Source organism: Lonchura striata, chromosome Z, assembly GCF_046129695.1.
Source record: "Lonchura striata isolate bLonStr1 chromosome Z, bLonStr1.mat, whole genome shotgun sequence".
Lineage (NCBI taxonomy): Eukaryota > Metazoa > Chordata > Aves > Passeriformes > Estrildidae > Lonchura > Lonchura striata.
Genome location: NC_134642.1, coordinates 59,180,655 through 59,204,787, shown reverse-complemented (window position 1 = coordinate 59,204,787; position 24,133 = coordinate 59,180,655). Strand labels below are relative to the sequence as shown.

Genomic DNA, 24,133 nt, shown 5'->3' with positions numbered 1-24,133 from the left:
GACCTGTAAAATGGATTGAAATACAATGGAAAAAAACACTGGGAGTTGGAAAGATGTCCAAAAATAATATGCATCCACATGAAAAACACCTGGCTCTGTTGCCCCATGAGGCTGCTGCCTGCGTGATGGGGTTAAAGTCTAATCTGGGCAGGTTCGAGCAGAGTGGAGTCTGCCTCCTAACCACCTCCCCACACTGTGCTGGATGTTTCCTGTTTTCTGTACTCTGCAGTCTTGCTTAACCATCTCAAAGTCCAGCTTGTTCATCCCTATCTAATCAGAGGTATTGTTTATTAAGTGGTTTGTTTTCCCCAGTCACCTACAGCCCTCACCCCCAATATGAAGAGCCTGGCTGTTTAACCCCACTGGAAGAAATGCCCCTGTATTTTTGGCTCCACAGCAGAGTCTGCAGACAAGTACATTGGGTGGGCTGGGGGATGTTGGGCAGAAGAGACTCAGACCACCAAGGAGATTGCACAAGGAAGGGTTTACTTAGTTCTGCATTCTGTGCAACTTAAAGCTGGGCTACAGCAATCATCATGACCTGGAATGAAAAGCAGGCAAGCATGCAACACTGCTGTTATCAAAACATCTTTGCACTAATTTTTATAGTGGGTATAGCAAACAAGGATACAATTGTAAACTGAGCTGCCTGTGGCAACTTTTCTGGGCTGTGAGAAACAGCTGTAACAGGACATGAAGGTAAATGCTGTAATGACACTGGTCTCTGTACCTTTCTGTTGACATTTTGTTTTTAAATAAAGCAAGAAGGCAAACACCTGGGCTCTATAAAGGCAGACATTTAACTGTTTATTATCTGTTTATCTGAACAGCACATCCTACCCAAAAAAAGCACAATTAGGTGCTGCATGATAATATTTGTATGAAGTTTGCAAAATACAAACCACAGCAGGTGTCTGAACTGGACAAGCTTGCTGAAAGGACCATTTGTAGATGTGGTTCATGTCCAGGAACACTGGACACCAAGGCAGAAATTTGAAGAGAAAATAGGCACAGATGCACAGAGGCTTACAAACAGAACAATAAAATGTAACTCTTCATCAACATTTAAAAATCGCTGTTGTTCCTAGCTTCCTAGACACCAACATGGCATTCCTAGCTTGCCATGAAGAACAAAGTCATGGGAAGGGACACTGATGTTGCTGACTATTAGCCTGTAGTTACATGAATAAACTGGCTGGTGGGGTGGATTCTCCCAAAGCTGTCAGGACAGATAATGAGTGGAAATGAAGTTACTCCAGAATGGAGACATGCAGTGAAGAAGCACAGGCCATGGAGTACCTAATTTTCTATGCATTTTTGGCAGGTTTATGTTTTACTGAAGATTATTCAGAGCCACATGTTGGGACCTGCCATCTGCTGAATTTGGATACGATGTCTGTAAAGCTGGTGTGAAAATACAGAAAATGAAACTCTGACTTTGGGAGAGAAACTACCCATGCCTTTGTAACTGCAACTGTCTGTCACAGTTGAAAAATTACATTTTTAATTTTGTGAAATATGTACCCTCTCTATACAAAAGTAAGCCAAGGTTAAATTCCACCACTCAGAGCTGCAATTTACTTCAGGTCCATGTTAAAATACCTTTATTTTGATTGGAGAAGGGCCTGAGAAACCTGGTCTAATAAGACCTGCTTTGAGTGCAATTGGATCAAAATTGTAACATCTGTGCCAACACATGAACGTGGGAGTATCCTTTGTCAAATATGGTAAGGAAAGATGGATCTGCCAATCAGGAAAACAAAGAGCAGGACACAGGAAGAAGAGACTATTAATAGTGTCTTTACATAAAGGTTTTTATTTTGTGGAAAGTTTGCTTGTAAATAAATTTAGTTAAAAAAAAAAACAAAAAACACCAAAAAAACCACCAAACCAAAAAAACCCACCAAACAATTCAGTCTGTATCCAGACAAATTGCTGCTGAAATACCCCATCTGGTGACTCACAGCTCCTCACCACAGGAAGGAAGGCTTTTCTCTCTTCAAATGCAGTGCCTTCTCAGTAAGACATTGATACCTACTGGAGTTAGAAAATCCTCATGGGTTTCTAATCTAGTAGAGACCTGTCAGTTTATGCCCTGTGTTCTGCCTGCATCATGGTTATGTTGGACACACTTTGGAAACAAATGTAGTTTGTGTTTAAGTTAGTAACTCCCCCTGAACTGTCTTGGACAATAAAGTCTTGGGTCCTGCTGATGCCCATTAAGAAAGACTCCTCTTGTGCAAGCAGCAGCTGCTGCATTGAAGAAGTCTCCAAACTATTGGGAATGAAACAACACCCAAGCAAATCCATACTGTTTGTTTAAAAATAGTCACTAAGTTTGTTTTAAAGTGAAAGAAACCAAGCTCTTAAGGCCACATTTCAGGGATGTAATATCATGCTTTGAATTTCTGTAGTCTGAGATCGAGCAACTCAGCTCCACTCCCCTCAGAGAAAAGAGATAGGAAAGGCTTTGGGGTGTTTTAATGCTGCATTTTTAGCCTGAACTGCACAAGAAAATCCAACAGGAATTAAGAATTCATGGTATCTTCCAATTCTCTGTTCTGAGGGTGATGTGCACTTCTCTGACTTCTAATTTCTACTAAAACATGGAACGCCGAAAAGAGAAACAGGACTCAATCTGCTTCTGGAAGATTGGAAGGCAGCAGCAGGAGCCGTTTCTTGGGATGCCCCATTGGCAGGGTGGGCACTGTGCAAGTACCTGAGTAACTCTGAACAGCTCCCTGCAGGCTCAGCAAAGCAGCACTTCTGTTGTGAAGGTGAGTTGAGCACTTTAGGAAATTGTCCCAGAAGAACATAGAAGAATTTATTAACCTGCTTTTTTCACAAAGGAGTTCGTGCTCAGCTGGTCTATCTGAAACTCTCACACGGGCAAGCTCAAGCCCTAGGCCCTCTGCACATTGTTTGGTCTCACAGTCAAATTCTGTCACTTCTTATGCCATGAAAATTGTCTTCTAGTTTAGAAAGGATGCCTCAAATTCATGTTCTCAATTTTCAGTTACAAGGCTCAGTGAAATTATTGACATCTTCTGGACTTTTGAAATGCCAAATTAAGTCCTACTGAACAAACAGGAAATAACTTTGAGACAATTGGATAAATCATTTCCTCGGATCAAAACATTTATTAACTGGATACAGCTTTCTTTCTTTCTTTCTTTCTTTCTTTCTTTCTTTCTTTTCTTTCTTTTCTTTCTTTTCTTTTTTTCTTTCCCTTTCTTCCTTTCTTCCTTTCTTCCTTTCTTCCTTTCTTCCTTTCTTCCTTTCTTCTTTCCTTTCTTCCTTCTCCTTCTCCTTCTCCTTCTCCTTCTCCTTCTCCTTCTCCTTCTCCTTTTTCCATTGCCTGTCCCATTTCTTGCTGTGAGATTTTCTTTGCAAGAATTAGTATGAATGGAAAGAACAGAGCACTGTCCTGGATTTTTACAGTACATACATCTAAAAGAGAGAAGAGCAAGCACTGAAACATTCACAGCTGAAGATACAGAAACCAGTTGTATGTGCAGGCACTTGGTGGAATAAATGCACAGTGACACTCAAATCCTGACACGCAAACCCCGCTGCAGTAAACCCAGAGGACAGATTTGCCAACCTGCCAGTGTGTGACTACCCTGGCATCTCCAGAGCTTACAGTGGCTGGGAACAAAATCTGGTTTTGCCTGTGCCATTTGCCTGGTGTCCTCTACCTGGAGGCCGGAAGGCCTTGCCTTTGGAATGGCATGGAACCCACAAGCAGTTTTTATTCACTCTAATTTCCAGAGATGTTCTGAAGGTATCCAGCTGATTACTGGATATCAAAGCACTGCTGTGATAACCTGCACTGTGCATCTGTGTTGTGTAACTGATACCCACCATGCTGACAGGAGGAGAGTTGCCATTTGCTTTGGTTTCATCTCTCAAGAGCTTTAGGTATTTCTCACCTACAATCAGACTTGTTAAGAGCTTAAGGCATAAATCACCTGGGCGAGAACTAGGAGAAAAAATTCAAACTAGAGCCTGTCTATTACCAAAAAGAAAAAATGAAGCAACTCCTCCTGATTAAACTTAACAAAAAATATTTTCTTGGTTCATTCCAAAGCAAGGAATATGGTTTTAAGAATAGTTCAACCAAATGCCACCTCAAGGTGAATTTTATTCAAAGCTAACTAAAGCTAAAGCGGGCTTTTAATCAGATACACCAAATTTATGCCTGTTTTCATTCAGTATGAGGTCTCTTGTCATCTGCAAGGTTTTATCTAGCTGTGCCCACAGCCCTCGTGCAAAATACCTATCCCAGATGCCTAACAACCAGGAGACATGGTCACGGTCAGAGTAGCCCCTTGATGTGCTGTGCTATTGTTGCTTGTTAATGTGAACAGCTGTCTTTGTTTCCCACAGGTATTTTGCTTTCTGCCAGGGGCAGTTGAATGAACCACTCCAGCTGAGCTGTGAATTACAGCTCCAGAATGAGCAAGGATCCTACACAACAACAGCACCTGATCTAATCTTTTCGTTGCCTATGTGCTGAGGGAAAATCAAGGTAAATTCATGTTGAATGTCTAAGTTCACTCAGTGGCTGACAAGTCCTCCTGAAATGGATCCAGTACAAGTGATGATCCCAACCAACACAGCAATCATTGTGTGCAATGTGTGTTGTGTATCAAAGAAAATGTGCATTTGTGACCCATCTGTGTGACACCAGTGGCTGTGATTCTGTTTTCCTATCCCTACTCTGAGAGGTAACCTTTAATGAAGCAGCAGAGGTTTTGTTTTTAAGAGCCTGTGGTCAAAGCAAAAGAAGTGGGAATGGTGGAAGTGCAGATAAGGAGACAGTAATTAAAGAGACTTCAAAACTCTGAAGTATCTAGGCAGAATGTGTGGAAAAGTTCCTGCAAACCACTTCTGCTTTTGAAGGGTCTGCTCAAAACCACAGCTTTGGAATAGAGATAGGTCAGAGATGAGACCTTAGTAAGGATGAGGAAATAAGGCCTTCTGCTCCTCATTAGCTAATTTGAAACATTGACTTTGTCCAACATTTCTGCTGCCCTAAGGTGAGGATTTTTTAACCACTGTCCAGGAGAGTAGGCAGGAAAGTTGTTCATGTTGGTGTGAGAGCATTTCTTTGGCAAATGGCTAAGGAGAGTGAGCTGGAATCCTCCACTCCCCTCCCAGGTGGTGTATGGTGATTAGTTCCAAGTTTGTATTAAATAGGGTCTCCATGAACAAAAGCTGATTTTTTAAGAAAACTTGTGCTTTTAGAGAGAGTTATTCTTTGCCCACGTGGAGAGACGGGATGTCAGGTGCAAGCAGCACAGAATCCAAGTTTGCACACTGTCCCTCTGCCCCATGGTAGAGTGCCCTGGGCGTTGTTTGTGCGGCAAGGCAGGAGCAGCTCACAGCAGTTTTGGGTCGCTGTTCAGTCGGAGGCTGGAGTACATCCCCACGTGCCGCACCAGGTTGGGCTCCACCACGAAGGCATTCTCGCCCTTGCCCCGCAGCAGCGAGTAGAGGGCCGTGTCCTTGGCAAAGCCCCGGCGGCAGCGCAGCCCCCGCAGGTATCCCAAGGCCCGGCGGGCAGAGGCAGCGGGGAAGAGCATGGCAGGCGTGCAGCACTCGCTGGCTGGCACCACGTTGTAGAGCGCCGGGTGCAGGCGGCGCAGCTCCAGCCCGTAGTGCCGTCCCACCAGCTCTGACAGGGCCATGCTGTAAAGGGCGAAGAACGCCACCAGGCACCAGCTGGGGCCCGCCCGCCCCGCAGCCCAGCAGTATGCACAGCTCAACACTGGCCCCAGGAACATGCCCAGGCCCAGCCACTCCAGGATCCTCATGGGCTCAGGGTTGAAGTAGCGCTGGAGCCTCTCGGGATGGTACAGTTTGAAGTAGAGAGCATCTCTGAGGTAGGGCTTGGAGAACCGGGCCGAGAAGAGGTGCTGCAAGACAGAAAATATCTCCTCCTCTGGCACAGCATCATCTTCCACAAGGAGGACGTACTCTGGGTTGTACACTAACAGTGACTGCTCCAGGCAGAAGACGTAGTCCTGCTTCTCCTTCTCAAATTGGTTCAGGCTGGGGTCAGGATTCTTTCCAGTTCTGTCACGACTGACCATAGGAAAGAGTCTGCTCAGCAGCCTGACATCCTGATGGCTGCTGGGGTCTGACTCCACGTTACAGAGGAGCATTCGGTGGCTCTGACAACGCGCCCCACATTTCTGGAGGAGGCGGTGGAAGTGGGAGGCCACTTGCAAGACGTAGTGGAAATCATTCCGCCTCTGCACAGTGATAATGGTGATCAGCAGCAAGGGCTGGAAGGTGTCACTGCCAGAGGCCTCAGAGGCATTTGGCATCTGCATCGTCTCAAAGTAATGGAGGGCATCCTGGCCTTCCTGCTGGTTCAGCTCCAGGAACTCCCGGCTCATGGGATTCAGGTGCCAGTGCCGCAGGTAGAAGTAAGAGTGGAGGAACCGGTGGCAGATCAAAGGTGCCAGCACACCAAAAGTCACCACAGTCAGAGTGAGGAGATGGATGAAAGGGCTGGACCAACGGCACCACTTCCCACAGAGGTGCCGGGCTCGGTGCAACATAACTGCTGCAGAAAGAGGGCACTCCTGCACTGCTCATGCCCTCAATCCTTCACTTCCAAGGCATCCTTCTCCCTGCAGAATACCACTGGGGCCATTGCTGCCAAACCTGCACAGGTTGTCCAAGCCTAGAAAGGAAGAAAAAATGATAGTTACTGAAATAGGAACTTACAGAAAAAATATAAAGCAGGGGACTAGTCTCTGAGTAAGCTAAAATGCAAGACCTCTGTGGAACCCTTATGGTGGGGGCATCACAGAATAGTACTGGAAGGTGGAGGATAGATGAGTCAAACTCAGTTTGCAGCAAAGGACCCCTAGGGCCTTTTTATCACATAGGAGCTCTGATTTAACCGAGTTCAAAAGGACTTTGCGTGTTTGTTACTGTGCTTCAAACATGTAACAACAGGCAAGGTAGATGCAGGATGTGTGGAAATCCCTTTCTGTTAAAAGCATAGAACTTACATACTCCTGTCTGGTGATAGTGACATAATAATGTTTAGATTACAGACACAAAACAAAGCCAGATCTCTGGTATCTTAGTCTAGCACATATTGGAGAGATAAACTTTTACCTCTTTGGAGGCACACATGCTTCCCTCCTGCTGCTCACACACTTCCAAATGTGGTTTTATTCACTCTCCTCCCCAGAGTGTGAAGCCATTTAAACATACACCAATTTACTTCATGAGGGCCTGTATATACTAAGGGTAATGTGTTTGTCTCCTCCTTACTAGACCCTGTGAAATACATGGGCACAGCAACATTAACATTGTAGTCATTGACTCCTACTTCTTATTTAAAAGTACACAATTTAGAAGTATATGGCTTGAATTTTAAACTGAAGTATTCATATAAATATGTAATTTTTTTGTATATACACTCACTTTGAGCAAATATCAATTTAGAAGTAAATGCCTTGAATTTTAAACTGAAGTACTCATATAAATATGTTTTGGTTTTTTTTGTATATACATTCACTTTGAGCAAATATCCACCTTCACAGCAGTTAGATTTTGCCATATATGCTTCTCTGGCTGCCCTGAACACCTCACAGCCTGGCTGACAAAAGCTTACTCAAAATCAGGGCAGTTAGGTTGTTCAGATGAATTCTCTTGTGTCAGTAATCTCACTTTTAATCTGCTGTTTGATTCTCCCTTTAATTTCCTGTTCCCTCTCCCTAAGAACTGAGGTACTCATGCTCCCCTCACTGCAATGACTGAATGTGCACTGGGTGTTCAGTGCAGAGTTTCTCCAATTTTTACCATTCTGCCTTCAGCAAGTTCTGATCATCATGTGGTGGTTCCAAAATTTAATTCTTTGTCCCTTTCTGCACGGCTATCTGAAGCAGCCTAAGCAAAGTTGGGTAGATGGAAAAAAATAATGGCTTTTCTCCTCTGTCTCAGAAAAATTGATCTTGCATAAGAAAAAACTTGGAGGACATGGAGCAAGGTCTGGCTTTGGGGGTACTTCAGAACTGCCTTCTTTACAGAGGTCACAGATTTGCTGTTTTTTACCATTAGGAGAACCTTTTCCTCTTGCCATATAGGAATGTGACAACCATCTATGAAAGGCCTTTTAACAAGATTAATACAAAATATACAAGAGTTACTCCAAATATTTGTTAGAGAACAGGCAGTTTATGTGTCCTTAAACAGACTGTAGCATCAGTGTTTATGCACTCTTAGGGCTCAAGACAAGATATGGAGTAATTAAATTGAAAACACTTTTACATGCTGATGCATGAGAATCTGCAGCTTCTTCCCATATAGGTTTTTTTCCTGTCTTGTTACATAATTCTATTGTACAAATGCTGCATTGAATTGCATCAGTGAGCATTGTAAAGGCCTTAAAGGTGATGGCTGCACGTCAGCTAGATCCAAGGCCTGAGGATTCAGGATGTGAAGACCTGAAATCCATCAGATGCAAAGATCTGGCATTTAAATGCATTTATTCATCCAGAATCCTGGGCCTTCCAGCTAACTTGTCACAAGCATTAAAAGATCACAAACATTCAGAATCATATTGTACAGCTCACACTGTCAAGCATTCTCTTGATACAAGCATCATTGTAGGCACTGTCTCTGAGCAAGCCTCCAAACTTGAAAGTGAAGACCACAGTGGGAAAAAGAGATAAAGGAAAACTAGAAGGTAGTTTAGTTCTCAGGGAATAAAGTTTACTTTCCATCTTCCAGCTATGCTGAAGCTCTGAGCTACAAAACCTATGAGCTGGCAATGAGATCTTGGGATACATATTGAAGCACTAGTAATAATTCTTTGAGCATTTCTTCATTAATAATTCTTGGAGCAACCTGGTTTAGTGAGTGGAATCTGGCAGGGAGGTTGGAACTAGCTGTTCTGTAAGGTCCCTTCCAACCCAAACCATCCTATGATTCTATGATGATAACTTTAACCAAGGAAGAGACCTCCTTCCCTCTTACCATCTTCTACTGAAGAGGGAAAAATGGTTGGCATGTCCTCCCTAGAGGCCAGAAGAGCTGGGGGGGCTGCATGAGATGAATCAAACAAGTTCTCACTTGACATCTTGCTCTTCTGCAACCCTTGAGCTTGTTGCTCCTGCAACCCTTGAACTTGTTGTTCCTGCAACCCTTGAACCTGTTGTTAAAGGATTATGTCCAGGTCCCTGCAGCTGGATTCACACTGAGTCTGAAACTCAACAGTGCTGACAAAGTGGTGTGGGGACTCCACCTGCTGGTGTCCTAGCTCCCAACTCAAGGCAGGGTCGATGAGGTGGTGCAGGTGAGCACCAACCTCTCTGAAAGTACCTCCTTTTCCAGCTTCCCTGGAAATGCACACAGGACTGGAAGTCACTGTGTTGTAATTCCAAGCGTTATGATTTAACCCTGGCTTCACTGCACCAGTAACAGAATTCAAGATCTTAGAGCTCTTATTATGGCTCCTCAAGTCAGGGAGCCTTGAGAAAACAGCAATCACACAGTCTCTACTGCTACTCTTCACATCTTCCTCTGCTGCCTGAACTGTTCATGTTCACATGTACAGCCACACTCTGTCATTCTATCTGCTGAGGAAAACTGTGTTTTCACTGGGCAGTGAAATAACCACAGAGGCTAATGGTCAGGAGTTTATTAAACAGGTCAGATACTGCAGTTAATGTGAAAAACAAGCTGAAAAATCTAGAAGAGAGGGGAGAGGCTGACCTCCTTCACACCTTTTGTCTGTAAACTGTGTCACCATTGCACCAAGAATGACACAAGAACAGACGAGAGACACAGCGTAAAAAAGAAGAAAAGAAGGCTTTAATGGAAAGTAAACTTCATCTTAAATAGACTGATATGATACATTCTATTTGATTGGTTAGGTAATAAAAACGTCTTTCTCACACACCATCCTTGAGAGAAGCAGAAAAGCAAGGTGGAAAAATACCACCTGCAGATTGTTTAGACTAACATTCCTGCAACTCCCTAAAATTCTCACAAGCATAGTGAGAAACGATTGCCATTTCTCTCTCCCTGACCAGGCTGGCATCCACAACACTGGGAACCTGATACTTCAAAATATAGATTAATAAATTCTTACTTCTGCAGAGGTGAAGTTTGCTCTTATCTGCAGGATTTGAATCCAGAGTTTCTGCTCAAGCTGTTTTCCACCCAATAGGATGATTCTGACTTCAGAGGAGACACTCCTTTCGGGAGCTTTATGTACTGTCATTTTCAGTTTTTTCCCTTTCTAGGTAGAAAAATAACTTGTTTGTTTTTCATGCAAGTGGTATTTCAGACAGAAAAAAAAAAAAAAAAGAAGTCTAAGGAGAAAAGGAAGAATCAGATTTGGATTTTATAGTGCCTTAAAAACCCCCACTTTATTAAACCTGAATAATAACTACTTTGCAATAATAGAAATACTTCCAAGAGAGACCACATTTACACATGTTCTGTGTAGAACTGAGCCATTGCTTAAACACAACTAGAAGCTGTGGCAATATAAGGCTGTAGTTTGGCTTGTTTCTTTTCTTAGATTCTCATGATGAAGATTCCTTCAAGAAACACCTAATTCCAAATCTATAGAGTATTTTCATTAGTCCCCTAATTACTTGGCTGAATTAAACTGTTCAGGAAAATTCACCTCTTTGTACACCAAGGAGAGAAGAAAAATAAGTAATGTACTCTTTGGGGTGCAGAATTGTCTGCCGTGCTTGTGCTTTAAAAGAGAAAGCTGAATTTTCTGTCTGCTCCAAACTCTTCTCCACGGAGAGGTCTTCCTGGAACAAAGTTTTCTATATGTTTCAAAGCTGCAAATTTTTAGGTTCCTGGATAGCTGATGTAAGAGAGACCATCTGCCTTCTAGTGCCTGCACCATGAGACAAAGACACAACTATTCCTGTACAATTACAATATTAAATTACTCCTTTTGGCCTATCTACACTTCTTCTCAGTGTCAGTGGGAAAAACCATTTATTTTCGAACATAAAATCAGCTGGATGAAGTCATTTGGTGAAAGCCATAGAGTCATCTTTCTACAAAAGGATGAAAGAGGGAAGCAAAGGTAAGCTCTTGGAAAATGTCATGGAAATGTCATGGGCTGTCACAGTCTCACCTGGGCCATAGCAGTGGTGGGAGTAATGGTGCTCACACAAGTGGTCCTTTACACTTTTGACCCTATAGCAGCACTCAAGATGAAACCTTTGTGTGAAAAGCTTTTCTACACTCCAGCCTAACACCATGCAGAAAAGTTGCCAGCTCAGGACCAGCTCCTCTGCTGATGAATCCTCTCTGGCAGGAGAGGGCCTTTGTGGTGCTGTGATGAACATCCTGCTTGAATCTGAGGAAGCCAATATAAGCTTCCCAAGGAGCCATAGAGATCTCCTGTAACATACAGGCATGCTGACAGGGAATGTACATATATCCTCAAATTCCAAAACCTGAGGTCTCTGCCATGAGCTGATCCCTATTACTGGGCCAGATGGCCAGCTTTTCTTATCTGCAATTCCTCTTGTTTATGTCAGTTTTTAGTAGGTCAGGTGCCAGATAATATTTCTGCAATGTGTCAGGCCCCCCTTGACAACAGCAGAAGCCAAGCATCCACAGATCTGATTGTTGCACTTCCATGCCAAACTGAGAGTTGGGATCCCTAAAAAATACAAACCATCCCAGCAAGAGCTGTGCTGCTAAAAACATTCAGAGGAACCTTAATGGTAAGAGATCAGTAGTCGTTATTTGACTGCATTTTACTGGCAGGTACCAAATATATCTCTCACCTCCTCAAGCATTGCTGAAAGGAATTGTTCTTTTGTTGTTCATAAATGATGAGTGGCATCTGTCATCTTATCATCAGATAAGCCAGGCAAAGATCAGGGCTGCTGCACATAAGCTCTCAGCTACCTTAGAACTTAGAACTTAGAACCTTTGTTTCTTATGGTCTGTGTACTGTTACAGTTAACGTATTAATGACAGCTTGAAGTGTAAGAGAAGTGGCTAGAGAGGGGCAATGGACTTGGCTCTTAGGAAAAGTTATGTGGTGCATGAGATAGAAATTGAAGGTGCTGCTGTCTGTTTTGATCTGCCATTCCTCATGGCCTGTCAGTGAATGTACAGACCTCTTCAGCCCAAGGAAATGGAATTTAAGCACCATTAGAACAGTAAAAATGCACAAATATGCAGGGTGTAATCTTGACCAATTAGGTAACACCAGAAACTGCAGAGTTAAAACTTGAATGTAAATTTCATCATAGGCTGGCTTGCTATTCTCATCAGACTGTAGTTAACTTTTACAGGTTGTTCATAAATCCCTTGAAATCCATGATGCACAGTTTGAAAGTTACTGATCTAAGAAAGGAGGGACATAGCTGTGGCAGGTGAATGACATTTTGCCCATTTTGTTTGAATTAAGAGGATAAAACTAAGCCACCAGTGAAAGATGCTGTGAACTCAATATAAATTACTTACACTTATTTCTCCTCTGCCTTGTTTCTCATGTATATTAATTTTCCTCTGTCACACAAACCTGAACAGAGCCCATTTCCCCTGGCTGCCTCTCTGCAGGGCCCTCTGTTGCAATCAGATCAGATGAAATGGAAGATGAGAGCAGCCTGAGAAGAGTTCTGCAAGGTAATAGCTAAACACAGAGACTTACGGCAATGACTTTGGAGAGCTGTCTGTGATTTTGGTTGGGGTGACAGAGGGTTGAGATACCCAAAGAGAACCAGGGCTTGTGATCACAAGAGTCAATGTGTCTATAGAGGGACTTATCGATCCTGGTGTGGTGGCCTGTAGCAGACCTCCACAGTAAAGTCACCTGTCCCTGTCCTCCCTTAATTCTGATTCATCATCTGCTGGACAGCTCCTCATCCATCCCTGGGCAGAGCTCCACTCACTCCAGCTAGTCACTGACATAGGGGGTGACCCCTCCTCAACTCCTCCACCTGCCCTTGCTAAAGACTGTGTATCTTTCCAATTCCACCAGTGCAGTCACAGGAGCCACTCCAGCACATTGACATGATGCCAAGGAGCTGGCAGCCCTACAGGTGTGCCTGTGACTCCAGCTCCCTGTTTTCATCTCCCATGCCTTTGCACAGAGGCAGGTAAGTTGGACTCTGATGAAGGCAAAGGAGTGGCTGGAGTGGCTGGAATGCCTTTGTCCTGCCATTCAGGTGCCCTCCTGCTGATCTGTGACCCATCCCCATGTTCTGGGCCACTCTTGCTAGCCCTGGCTTCAAACTGAAAGGTTTGAAGCTCCCCTCCCACAGCAGCTTTAAATTAAAGCCCTCACCAACTTGGTGAGCTTGTCACTGAAATTCCCTTTCTGTCCTCAGAAGGACTCCAACAGTCCCAATAGGTTTCTGCAAGTACATCCTTTGTACATTAATGACATTTATATATCCAGCTACAGCTTTAGGTGTAGAAGTGTATTAAATAGCAGAGTCTAATCATGGTTTAAATCATTGTTGAAATCAGAAACTAAAACATGGTTCATTAATTACCATTTCATTACAGCTTAATTATTTATTGTTAAATCATTGTTAAATTATAATTTAATTATTCCTTAATCACCATTTGCAATTTATTTATCATTAAATATAATTTGATCATCATCTAATAATTAATAAAACCCTTTTGTTATCCCCAGAATGATGAATTCTCTTAAAAATTCACCTGTGCCAGTAGAGTTGTGGGTGCAAGAATGGGGGGAGAGGGAGAGAAAAGGAAACAAATGTTTCCTTTAGTGTTATCAGTGATGGCTGCCAACACTGCAGATGTTGTAGCTTTACTGTTGTTTATGACTGTGAAGAATAAAGCACAGGAATAAGGAAATAGACTATTTGTAAACAAAGGCCTTTGATGACAAAGTTGTACATTTCCAGTTGTGACAGGTCTGTGTAACAGTCAAAATGCAAGACTGTATGAGACAACAGAGTACTGTGATTCAAACCTCTGCTTGAAAGAAAAATGTTCCATCATATTGACAAGAAGTGTTCCTCTTTGAAGAGACTCTCTACTATTGTAAAACTACTGATTTCTCTGTATTCACTACTTGTGCCTGGGAAATATCCACCTTCTTCCTCCCCTCCCCCAAACAATGCATGAACCAGAGTGTTTATCCTGCACAGGAAGGCGTGGTGAATGGAATGCCCTGGTTCTGCGGTATCCTGATGATCTGCTTGAGCCCCAAGGGGAGAAAATGAGGTAAATGCAGGAGCTGAAAAAAAATCTGTTGTACAATTAGTAATGCCCTTGTTGGACAGACAAGAAATCAGCAGGTTTCTCACGTGCAGGAGGGTGTTCCTCCTGGCTTTTGTGTTTGCAAAGGCTTACTGAACTGATGTGCCCTAATGGTTGTACATAAATTATTTTCTCAGTGACTGCAGGAAAGAAGCCAGCCCAGGAACCTGTAGTGTACATCAGTACCGTTTCATGTTTTGCTGCATCACAGCACAACTGCAGATTTTCTCAACAGCCTTTGATTCTAAATGTCAGCGACTTCAGCCATTGGGTTTCTTAGCTGCTCCTCGTTCCCTTCGGGAGAGCTGCCAGGTAGCACAAGGTGACCCGTAAAGCACCGGGATTAATAGCAGTTACCTCAGTGGGGATGGTCAAAGAGGAAAGGGCGTTAGATAAGAAAAGCTGGTCCCACCTCCACTCTGCCCTCCTTGCAGGACACACACAGAAGGCATTTCAGTGTGCCCAGTCCTCAGTTCCTTGCCCGGATTTCCGACTAGAGAGATTCCAGCCAGGCTTCTACCTCGGGCGAAGGCTTCTCTGGGTGGCACAGCGCAGGGCAGAAGCTGGCTGGCTTTTCCCCGTTCCCTTAGGAGTTCCACTCACCTCCCCTAAGGGAGGGGCCGTTTCTTTAGGCGCGGCCAGGCTCCGGCTACTTGTCCTCGCTCGTCACCGTGTGCAGGCACATCCCCGGAGCGAGCACAGAAACATCTCGATCCCTGGAGGGTTTCCACCTCCCTGCTGGCTCGGGTGCCGCATCCACAGCAGCCAAACCCAGCCCTGATAAGCAGTTGTGGCTGCTCATCAGCCATAACTTCGTGGCCCCCTTTCCCCGCTCCCCCAGCCTCGGTGCACCGCCCGCCCCCTTATCCCCCACAGTGGAAGGGGAAGCATCCCTCCGGGACAGCCCGATCCCAGCGGGCCATTTACCCGATCCGAACGGGAGATTTACCCGATCCGCTGGGCAGCCCCGCACGGCCGCTCCCGCCTCCCTCCCTCCCGCAGCTCCGCTCCCGCCAGGATCCTGCTCTCGGCGCGTGGCTCACTTCTCTTCCGCGAGTTTCTCTCCTCCCTCTCGGGCGCTGAGGGTGGGATTAAAGGCATCAAAGACCAAACATGTGACTCCGCCAGCACAGGGATGCTCAAGGGAGGAGGGGAAGGGGAGATGGCCGGAGGGGGTCGCCGCACACCGGGGAGAGGACCGGTCCCTGGAAGCAGGCTCAGGAGTAAATCCGGAGCCCCAGGGGGACCCGCCCGGGGCGAGGCAGCTGCGCAGCCGGAGCTCCTCATTACTGCTCTGCGGTCCCCGAACGCTCCTTCAGGAGCGGCGGGACAACCGCAGGGACAGCGCAGTTCCCCGGGCCCTCCCCAGTCAGGGTGTCACATATGCCCGGTGTCACCACGGCCGCGTGTCGCCTTTAGTGGTGTCACTTCTGGCGGGTGTCACCTTTGCCGGGTGTCCTCTCTGCCCGCGCCTCTGGGGCACTGCCCTCCCCCACTGGGACCTGCTGGATGCTCCGGACCCCTCGCCTCACTCCCAGGAGGGGAGAGGATCACCGGGGCCCCGCAAACTCGAGCAGAAAGAGCCAAGAGTCACCAGCAGGTTCTTTATGTGCGTGTCCTGACACGTAAAAGCTTTCATAGTCAGCAGCAACGTCTTCACAGGTGTATTGGCTGAAGTGGGGAGGCTCATCACCTACAAAATTATTTATATCACACTGTTCAGGATTCAAACATTTTATCAAACTGCCCCAAGACTTGCCTCTGACCGGTTCACTCCCCCTCCCTCCCACCCACCAGTGCTTTTCTCTGTGGTTCCACTTCCCTGTTCTTATCACCCACACCCTTCAGCCCTGTAACCATAATACCTAATTAACTGTACCTGAAAGATGCTTCAGGGAAAGTTTACTGTCTGTTATTGTAGCAGTTCCTTCGGTTTGTGCCTGCAGCTCCAGCAAATGCAAGTGCATGTATTTGGGCTGAAATATTTTCAGGCTCAGACCTCTCTTACATCTTAGAAGAATCTTGGGGGTGGGGGGGGGGGGAAATACCAAGAAAAAAAATCCCTTAGGCCCTTTCAGCAAAATACCATGTTCTCTTAAGCACAGCTAGAATTTTGCTAGTGTCCAGTACTGTAATCAGAAGATTCTAGAATGATATATGTTTATAATTTTAACATCTCAATTTCTATTATTCTCTCTTAAAAGCATGGTGAACAAAAGAAATCCGCTTTGCATGCCTGTGATCCTTATTCTTCCTCCTGACAAAAGCTGTTCCACATCTAGGGCTTTTTATTGCAGAGATAAGATGGAAGAAGGTAGGAAAGCTAGAGGAACAATAATACCCAAAATAAACAACACATTCAAACAACACAGTTGGGTTCCTGTAGTGACTTCCTAGGAACGGGTTAGGTATGCTGGAAGGTCCACCAGCTTACTAAGATGCATGTTACTCTCTCAAAATAATAAAGAAATCATAGCTTCTCAGGTGATTTGCTTTCCCAAATCCCTCTGTCTTGGTTTGAAAAGACAGGTGTCTGCTAAGGAAGGCAGGAGCCTCCCCTGAAATGGAAAATGTAAATCTCCTTCCCCCGAATTGTTATAATTTTGAAATTAAGGGGCTCTCAGGCAAAGATATGGGAGCAGGAATAACAGTTCTTTATTAGGGAAGAAAATTAAAAAAAAAAAAAAAAAAAGAAAGAAAACAACACAGTGATACAATACAAAACAACACTGGCAGAGTCAGAATGTGACCTGACTCCCTTTTGGTCAGCGTGTTGGTAGCAGTCTGATTAAATGTTGGCTGCACTCCTGGAGTGGCAGGTGTGGTTCTTTTGAAGCAGTGATCTTGTAGAAGGGTGTGGTCTTCCTCTGAAGGTCCAGTGGTGATGTAGATGGGCCTAGTCTTCCTCTGGGGATCCAGTGGGCAAGGGTCACTCCTCCAGAAATCCAATAGAAAAGGCTGGCTGTGGTCTTCCAGATCTCAGATTATATCCAGCTAGGAATGATTGGCTCCTTCCTCTGGGCAGAGCATCTCCCAATGAGATCATGTAATTTTATCAGTCATGCAGTGGCACTCATTGGCCCATTAACAGAAGATATTTCCCAAGGGGAGGGTTGGTTGTGGAAGAGATAAAGAAAATTCACAATTAACAGAAGATAACTGTTCCACAGATAGGAATAGAATACACACACTCATTTCCAACCTAAGACACCCACTTGCTGACCACTTCTGTCTTTTTTTCTGTTTTTAATGACAGTGATTTATACTCTACCTTCCACTTAAATGCTCTCATGCCTTCAGAAGTTGATACACTGAAAGAACAGCAGATTCTGGAACAGAGCAGAGAAAAAAGACAGTTTTGGAGGTTGGAAAACGAGTATACATTCCTAGGAGATGTGTTACTATGTTCTTCCCAGGATAAGAGTTGTAGAATTTTTAAAAATAAACAGAAACATTTTCCAATTCTGTATCAGTATGCATGTAGGAGGGTGACTATTGAGCAGCACCAGCAGAAACACTTACCACACTGCACCCAGGATTACATTTTGGATGATGTTTTAGTCAGCAGAATTCATTACAAGAGGCAATTAAAAAAAAAAAATACCCAGAAGGCGTTTTCTTTTAGGTCATTGTAATTTTGTGTGACTTCTATGCAGTCTTCCCAGCTCCCTCTTTGCTCACTTGCATGCTTTTCAGGGTACACTTGACTTTCATCCTTAAACAATTATTTCTTTGAAACAGCTTCTGTTAGACCCAAAAGACTGAGGGAGAAGAGCCTGAAGTGATTTTGGGGCAGTGGCACCAGTGGCACAGAATGACAGTAGAAGCCTGTAATTCCTGACTACTCATCTGTAGCAGCCAGAGGCCCTGCAAGTCCCTGGAGGTCACTTGCCTTAGAATAAGAAATGCCTAATCATAATGACTGGACCAAAGTAGCCCCTCTTGTATCTTCGGACCCTTGTTATCTCTCTGTAAGACCATAGGTCATATTTGCCTCTACCCTTACTATTGGACCATTTCCCAAAACCCCTTCACCTTATATAAACACACATTTCTACACTGTTCAGCAGAAGAGGTGTCACTGAAACCCCTCGCAGGAGCTGCCAATAAAGACACCACTGTGGAACCTCATACAGCCTTCTTCTTTCTCTCCCTGCATCTGCCAGGGCACCTTAGCAAGCAAAGAGCTGAAATTACTAAAGGGCTGAATTCACCAAAGAGCTGATCTCACTTAAGAGTTGAGCTGCTTGCTAAGATTGCCCGTGGCTCAGAGCCTGACTGAGGGACCTGGACAGGTTGTGCTTAGTTGGACATCGCTATCCAGGACACTTCTGGCAGCCAGGGTCAGATGGACTCCACAAACTCCAGGTGTAATACTCATCCACTCTTATCATGGTGCCATTTCCTGCTGTGCATGAGCATAAGGGAGACTGATGTAGCTGAAAAATAAACTTTTTCTTCTTGTGGGTTATGTCTTAGTTGGGTCACTTTTTCCCTTCAGTTCTCCCCATACCAAATAGCATTGTCAGCACAGCTGGGAGGGCTTTGGAAAGCAGAGATGACCATTTGGGGACTCACCTACTCCTGCAGTAAACTAACTGCCACCTGAAATGCTCAGAAGAAATAATTACTTAGGAAATTATTCAGCCTGTACAATAACAGGACAGGACTTTAAAACTATGATCAGAAAAAAATCTTGGGATGAGAATTTATCCAGGTAGTGAAGGTTCAGCCCAATCATTCAGATCCCAGTGTTTTCCGTTGCCAAAGCTTTCCCCTCTGCCATCCACTGTAATAGCTCTGATGGCACTGAACATTTGTGCAGGGAAATTAGAATAATATTTTCTTTTGCTTTGCCTGAGATCAGGTACAGCGCCTGCTTTTCATAAGCATGAGTGTCAGAGGCAGGACAAGGCTGCGAGGTGGTGCTCAGATACGTGCTCAATGTGCAGGCAGGGCAGACATTCATAGTCTTGGGGGAGCTGAACTGAGAAGACCGGTGTCCTCCAAGTTGTGTTATTTGTACAGTATGCATCGCTGTCAAATTATCTTTACTCCTGCCTCATGTTCTCTGTCCCCTCCTGATTCCTTGGCTTTCCTCCTACTGCATCATGTTTTTTACCAGAAGCCAAGGGCACAAGGGTATGCACACTCCAGTTGATTTTGAGCTGCTTGTGCTGATTATTCAGCAAACAAATCAAACAACTTCCTGTTCGGGGTGTCCTAAGGTTCTGCTCAGCAGGATGGACATGCTCAGCTCTGCTCTGCAAGGCACTGCCTGAAGTAGCAGCAAACACCTATTTGGGGCTTACCTCCTTCAGCCAGTTGCAATGAAATTTGAGAAGTTAGTGCAACACTTACTAGGAACAAGGAGGAAGCTATGAAAAGACAGAAAAGAAAAAAAAAAGAGACATAGGAAAAGAAGGTTTGTAAGGCTGGTCTCCTTAGGAAAAAATCCAAAGCCATTGCATTCCAGCAGGGGGAATGAATAATGTGTTTAGCATAACTTGTTGTGCTAGTATGTACACACCCTGCAAAGGCTCTCTTCCACAAACACTGAGGAGTTCTATAGTGATAGAACTATTCCTTTACATTCTGATACCAGATGACTGTACTGATTATTCCTGTACTGTCAGCTGCACAATGGATATGTTCTCCGTGTACGTATCTGCTGTTCACTTCAAGGGCTAACTTTTAAAATAATTTTCTTCCTCTGCTAATTATTTATAGAGGTAAAAACCCCAATTAATATTTCCTGCTTGCATTCTGCTTTTGTAAGAAGCAGCAGACATTTCTGATGGCTATTTTGAATATAAATACAATATTGAGGATAACCAAATTACATAGAGTGGCAGTGGCTTTCTCTTTGGGTTTTTTTTTTTTTTCAGACTCAATATTGATCACTGGGACAAAAAGTGTTCGCTGTCCTTTGCCATTTACTGGAGACATAATGAACTTATATGTCAGAGACACTGTGTTTAACTTTAGACAGCAATAGTCAGAGGAAACACAGCTCCAGCAGGAATGGATTCCTACTGGCTTGGCTGTCTAGGGTACGTTAGTATTCTCTAAAAAGACTGAAGTATTTTAATCTTATTTTCATCCTGGTCTGTGCATTTGATTTTGGTTCTTTTCAGGACTAACCACCCTTCATATATTTCCCAAGTCTTCCCTCTACAAAACCTCCGATATACAACCACAGCCAGACTTTTTCAGGCTCTTACCAATAGCTAATTGATCTTGCAAATGAATTATTAAATCCTGTTTCTGTAATCTCTTCTACCCAAGCTGCACACATCTGAAGATGACAGAAACATACTCACTGTAGTCCAGTTCACTTTAGAGACTACTGGGCACCCCTCCCCATCACACACAGCCTTTTTCTATGCTTCTTTAGCTTCTTCAATCAAACCATTAAAAAAGGCTATTCATAGCTAAAAGAACACCAGAGTGAGCCAACACAGAAATGTATTAAATTATCATGGAACTGCAGAAATACTGCAAGCCTGGTGACACTCAAGAGAACTAGATGCACCTTGGCCAGTTTAGCGGCATATGCTTTGGTGATCCAACCTCCTTCCCATCTTGCTCCAATGTTCTGACTCTTGCCGACCATAGAGTATTTCTAAGAAAGGGACAAACATTTTAATTTAGACATAAAGTCTAGTGGCTCTTTAAAATATCAGTGTTAAATACATTGATAATAATAATAATAATAAATAATGTTAAAATACATTGGCTCTCAGTTATTTGCTTTGTTTTGCAACATAGAAGAATGGCCTGGAACAGTGTACTTTGTGCTAAAAAAAGATGCTGATGCTAAAAAATGAGAATGAGGTGAAAAGGCAAACCAGAAGATTTCTAAACTGAGAGTTAGGAGGAATTATCCCCCAGGGATTGCTGGAAAACTTTTACTTTCTCTTGCAAAATGAAGTAATGTTATTTTGTATGGTCACTGGGCACTTTTCACTAGTAAACTCTGCACTCTGTCAGAGGCACAGAGTGCTAGCAATTTCTCTGCTTTTGCTAACTGCAAATTTTAGGAGAGTGCTTCTGGAACTAAAGGTCAGATGCTGGCATGAGAGAAGTGGCCTGTCTAGGAAAGTCTGAGTACCATTTGTACAAGGTTTTAACTACACAAAGATTCTCAGGAAAATTGTGTCAAATATAACTATTTTAAAACTGCTTCAAATCTCTAAGGGGCAGCCTTATTTGAAATTTAAGAGGTTTTGATTCAGTTTAGCTGAATGGTGTTTTGTTATTCCACCTAATAATGGATGTAACATGGAGGCTCAAGTATTTCACTCCTAGTTAATATTTTTAATTCATTCTGGTAATTTTTTTTGTTTGAAAGTCTTAAGGTTAAACTTAAGCAAGATATAAAAGTCTGTGACTAGTCCATGATCTAGAAGTAAAACCTGCTATAATGACATGAGCTACATTGGCAAGGATAAGGCTGAAGGGTTTGATTAGAGATTCTAGAATTGATTTTGCGAATTCTGTAATTTTCACTGCTGAGTAATTATTATCTTCAAATGCAGCTTGTTTTCTTTCTCTGGTCTCTAAATGCACCAGTAAAAAGCTTACCAGGATTCTGAAGAGCCTGTCTTTAAAATTCAAATGCATCTACTGCAATTAAATAAGTTTGGATAGTTGTCATAAGCTCCTTTACAGGAAACTCTTCATATCACTATTTTCAGGACTATTTCTATTTGCTCAAAGGAATCCTCTGCACAGACAGCAAATTAAGGTGGTGTGGTGCCAGGACAAAAAAAAACCAAAAGAGAGTGACTGAGGGAAAGGGAAAGAGACAGTAAAGCCTGTGCTCTGTTTCCTGGGCTTTTCATTTCTCCTTATCACTATGGCAGCTGGGCAGTGAGGCAGCAAGACAATCACTAATAATCCCTGCTGAGACTTTCCAGCCTGGGTTTCTCACTGACTGAAATCTTTCATTCTGTCTTTTTCAGATTGCCTGCCAGGATGATCTGGGTGTCAGTGGAGTGAGAGAGCTTCTTCAATTCATACACATATTCTCCATTTAGCATTAAGTGTTTCACTACAAGAGGAAGACAACTAGGGTAGGAACATGACAAAACAAAAGTAAGTGAGAATTTTTGTGCAGCATATATAAGCAACTGAAACATTTCTATTCAAGTTCCTTCTGGTCAGGTGACAATGGAATTTCTTTACTACACTTGGGCAAAATAGGATCAGTGTCTCTCTCCCCAGATGTGAGTCATAAGTATCCTATTATGCTACTTAGGAAAGAAGAACTATCCAATTCTAATAACAATAACAATAACAATAACAGAAAAAAAAAAAAAAAGTAATGCAACTTCTTTCAATGGAAAAGCAAGAACTCACTGCATTGGCTACAGCTCTATGTGTGTTCATTTTCTTTAGTCAGCTTGTCTGTCAAGAGAAAGACATCCCAAATAACATAAACAGCAATTGTTGGCTGGATCAAGGATGCTGTGGAGTGATACGTTTCTGTGTGATCTGATCCACTGAGTGGATATCATTAGGTAAAGTACCTGATCTTATCAAATGCAGTTCCACTGTTGGCCCTAATTGATGTGAACCTTGCACAGCACCCTGCAGCACCACCCTTCATTCCAGTTCATGCCCACAGCAACAACGTAGACTACTTCACAATACCTGAGAAGAAAACCAAAAATTATCCTATTTTCAGAGCACAACCTTAGCTACAATGGTATGTTTTATCCTTACCTTACAATGAAGTAAGGATAAAGTCATGTCTAGAGGAGAGGACACCAGAACAATCCTCAAGGACAAAATTTTGAGCAAGGACTGAAGCTTTGTTCTTCAAAGCTTAGCTTTTAAAATTAATCTTGTTGCTGCTTATCACACTTTGGTAACATGAAAGTGCCTCTTCCACAAATAAGCCATTAAGACAGGGATGTCTTTTAAGACACTGGTGTTTCTATCTTTGCTTCAAAGCACCAATGATCAAAATAGCAGGACAAGATAGAATCACTCTGCCTGTAGCCAGTGTATGAGGAAATTAAGGGGGGTTAGGAAGCTCAGTACAAGCCCTTCATCCTATTTATTTATCTATTGTAATTGTTTTTAAGAAAAAAGCTACATTTGCTGTGAAGTCAAAGACCTGTACACACATATGGCAGGTCTGGTACTTTTATTTCGAAGTATGTTCCACTAATACGCATTTTAAATTTTTTTTTTTTTTCTTTCTCTGACTTTTCCTTCCTTTACTTCACCTCTATGATCTGATCTAGAAGGCACGGAATAGATGTGCCAGCTGACACAGGACTGAGGGCTGTGTTTCATACCTGCTCTTCTGGGTGCCTGGCACTGCATTATCACAAAGTAACTGCTATGGCTCCAGTTAACAACCCAGTTAATGAAAAGGCTCATTTGTGTGCTGACACAAAAATACATCTTTACCACAGAAATATTGATGCACATGGCTTTTCTCCACTGAATTTGGAATCCAGTTATCTCCTCTAGGGTAGTTAGTCTGCTGTGAGCGTTTTGGGTACTGTTTTACTTTGCCCAGTTACTCGTTGCCTGTAGATGTCACTTTTCCACTTTATAATCTTAGACTGGCTGCTTCTTATGTTCTTGAGCCCATTTTTTTTTTTTTTTTTGTGCTTCAAAGCTCAGCTTTTAAGTGTGCTTTCCTTGAGTGTGCAACCTGCAATCCCTTTCTTCATCTGCCATTGACAGCACCTGTGTTGACTGGCCAAAGCTCTTCTGTTCCCATCTTTGGGATGAATCTGTGCTCTGCTATTTCTTCAGGAGACTCCAGGCACACAAATCTTCTCCCAAAAGAGAGGATTTCCCTCTGCCCTCCAGGTGAGAGGGCTCCCAGACCATCTCCCATAGAGCCTTT

The 24,133-nt window shown here is 43.5% G+C and overlaps 1 protein-coding gene and 1 long non-coding RNA gene across 4 annotated transcripts in view; one reads left to right on the top strand and one right to left on the bottom strand.

Moving 5' to 3' along the window:
• Nucleotides 1-22,637, top strand: part of LOC110479240 (uncharacterized) — a 33,811-nt gene extending 11,174 nt beyond the window's left edge. Inside the window, exons 1-4 of one of the 3 annotated variants that reach the window (XR_004149311.2) lie at nucleotides 12,533-12,648; nucleotides 13,004-13,121; nucleotides 14,148-14,223; nucleotides 22,227-22,637. This is a non-coding gene — a long non-coding RNA (uncharacterized LOC110479240). Of the gene's footprint in view, nucleotides 1-2,566; nucleotides 2,778-4,389; nucleotides 4,532-12,532; nucleotides 12,649-13,003; nucleotides 13,122-14,147; nucleotides 14,224-22,226 lie in introns of those variants that run through there. The other 2 variants (XR_013341603.1, XR_002466896.3) reach the window with 2 other exon arrangements.
• On the bottom strand, nucleotides 3,157-6,707 carry PGAP4 (post-GPI attachment to proteins GalNAc transferase 4). The gene has a single exon (XM_021546352.3). The coding sequence runs from the start codon at nucleotides 6,570-6,572 to the stop codon at nucleotides 5,385-5,387; it is 1,188 nt and encodes a 395-aa protein (XP_021402027.1). The 5' UTR covers nucleotides 6,573-6,707; the 3' UTR covers nucleotides 3,157-5,384.
• Nucleotides 22,638-24,133: the final 1,496 nt, after the last annotated feature.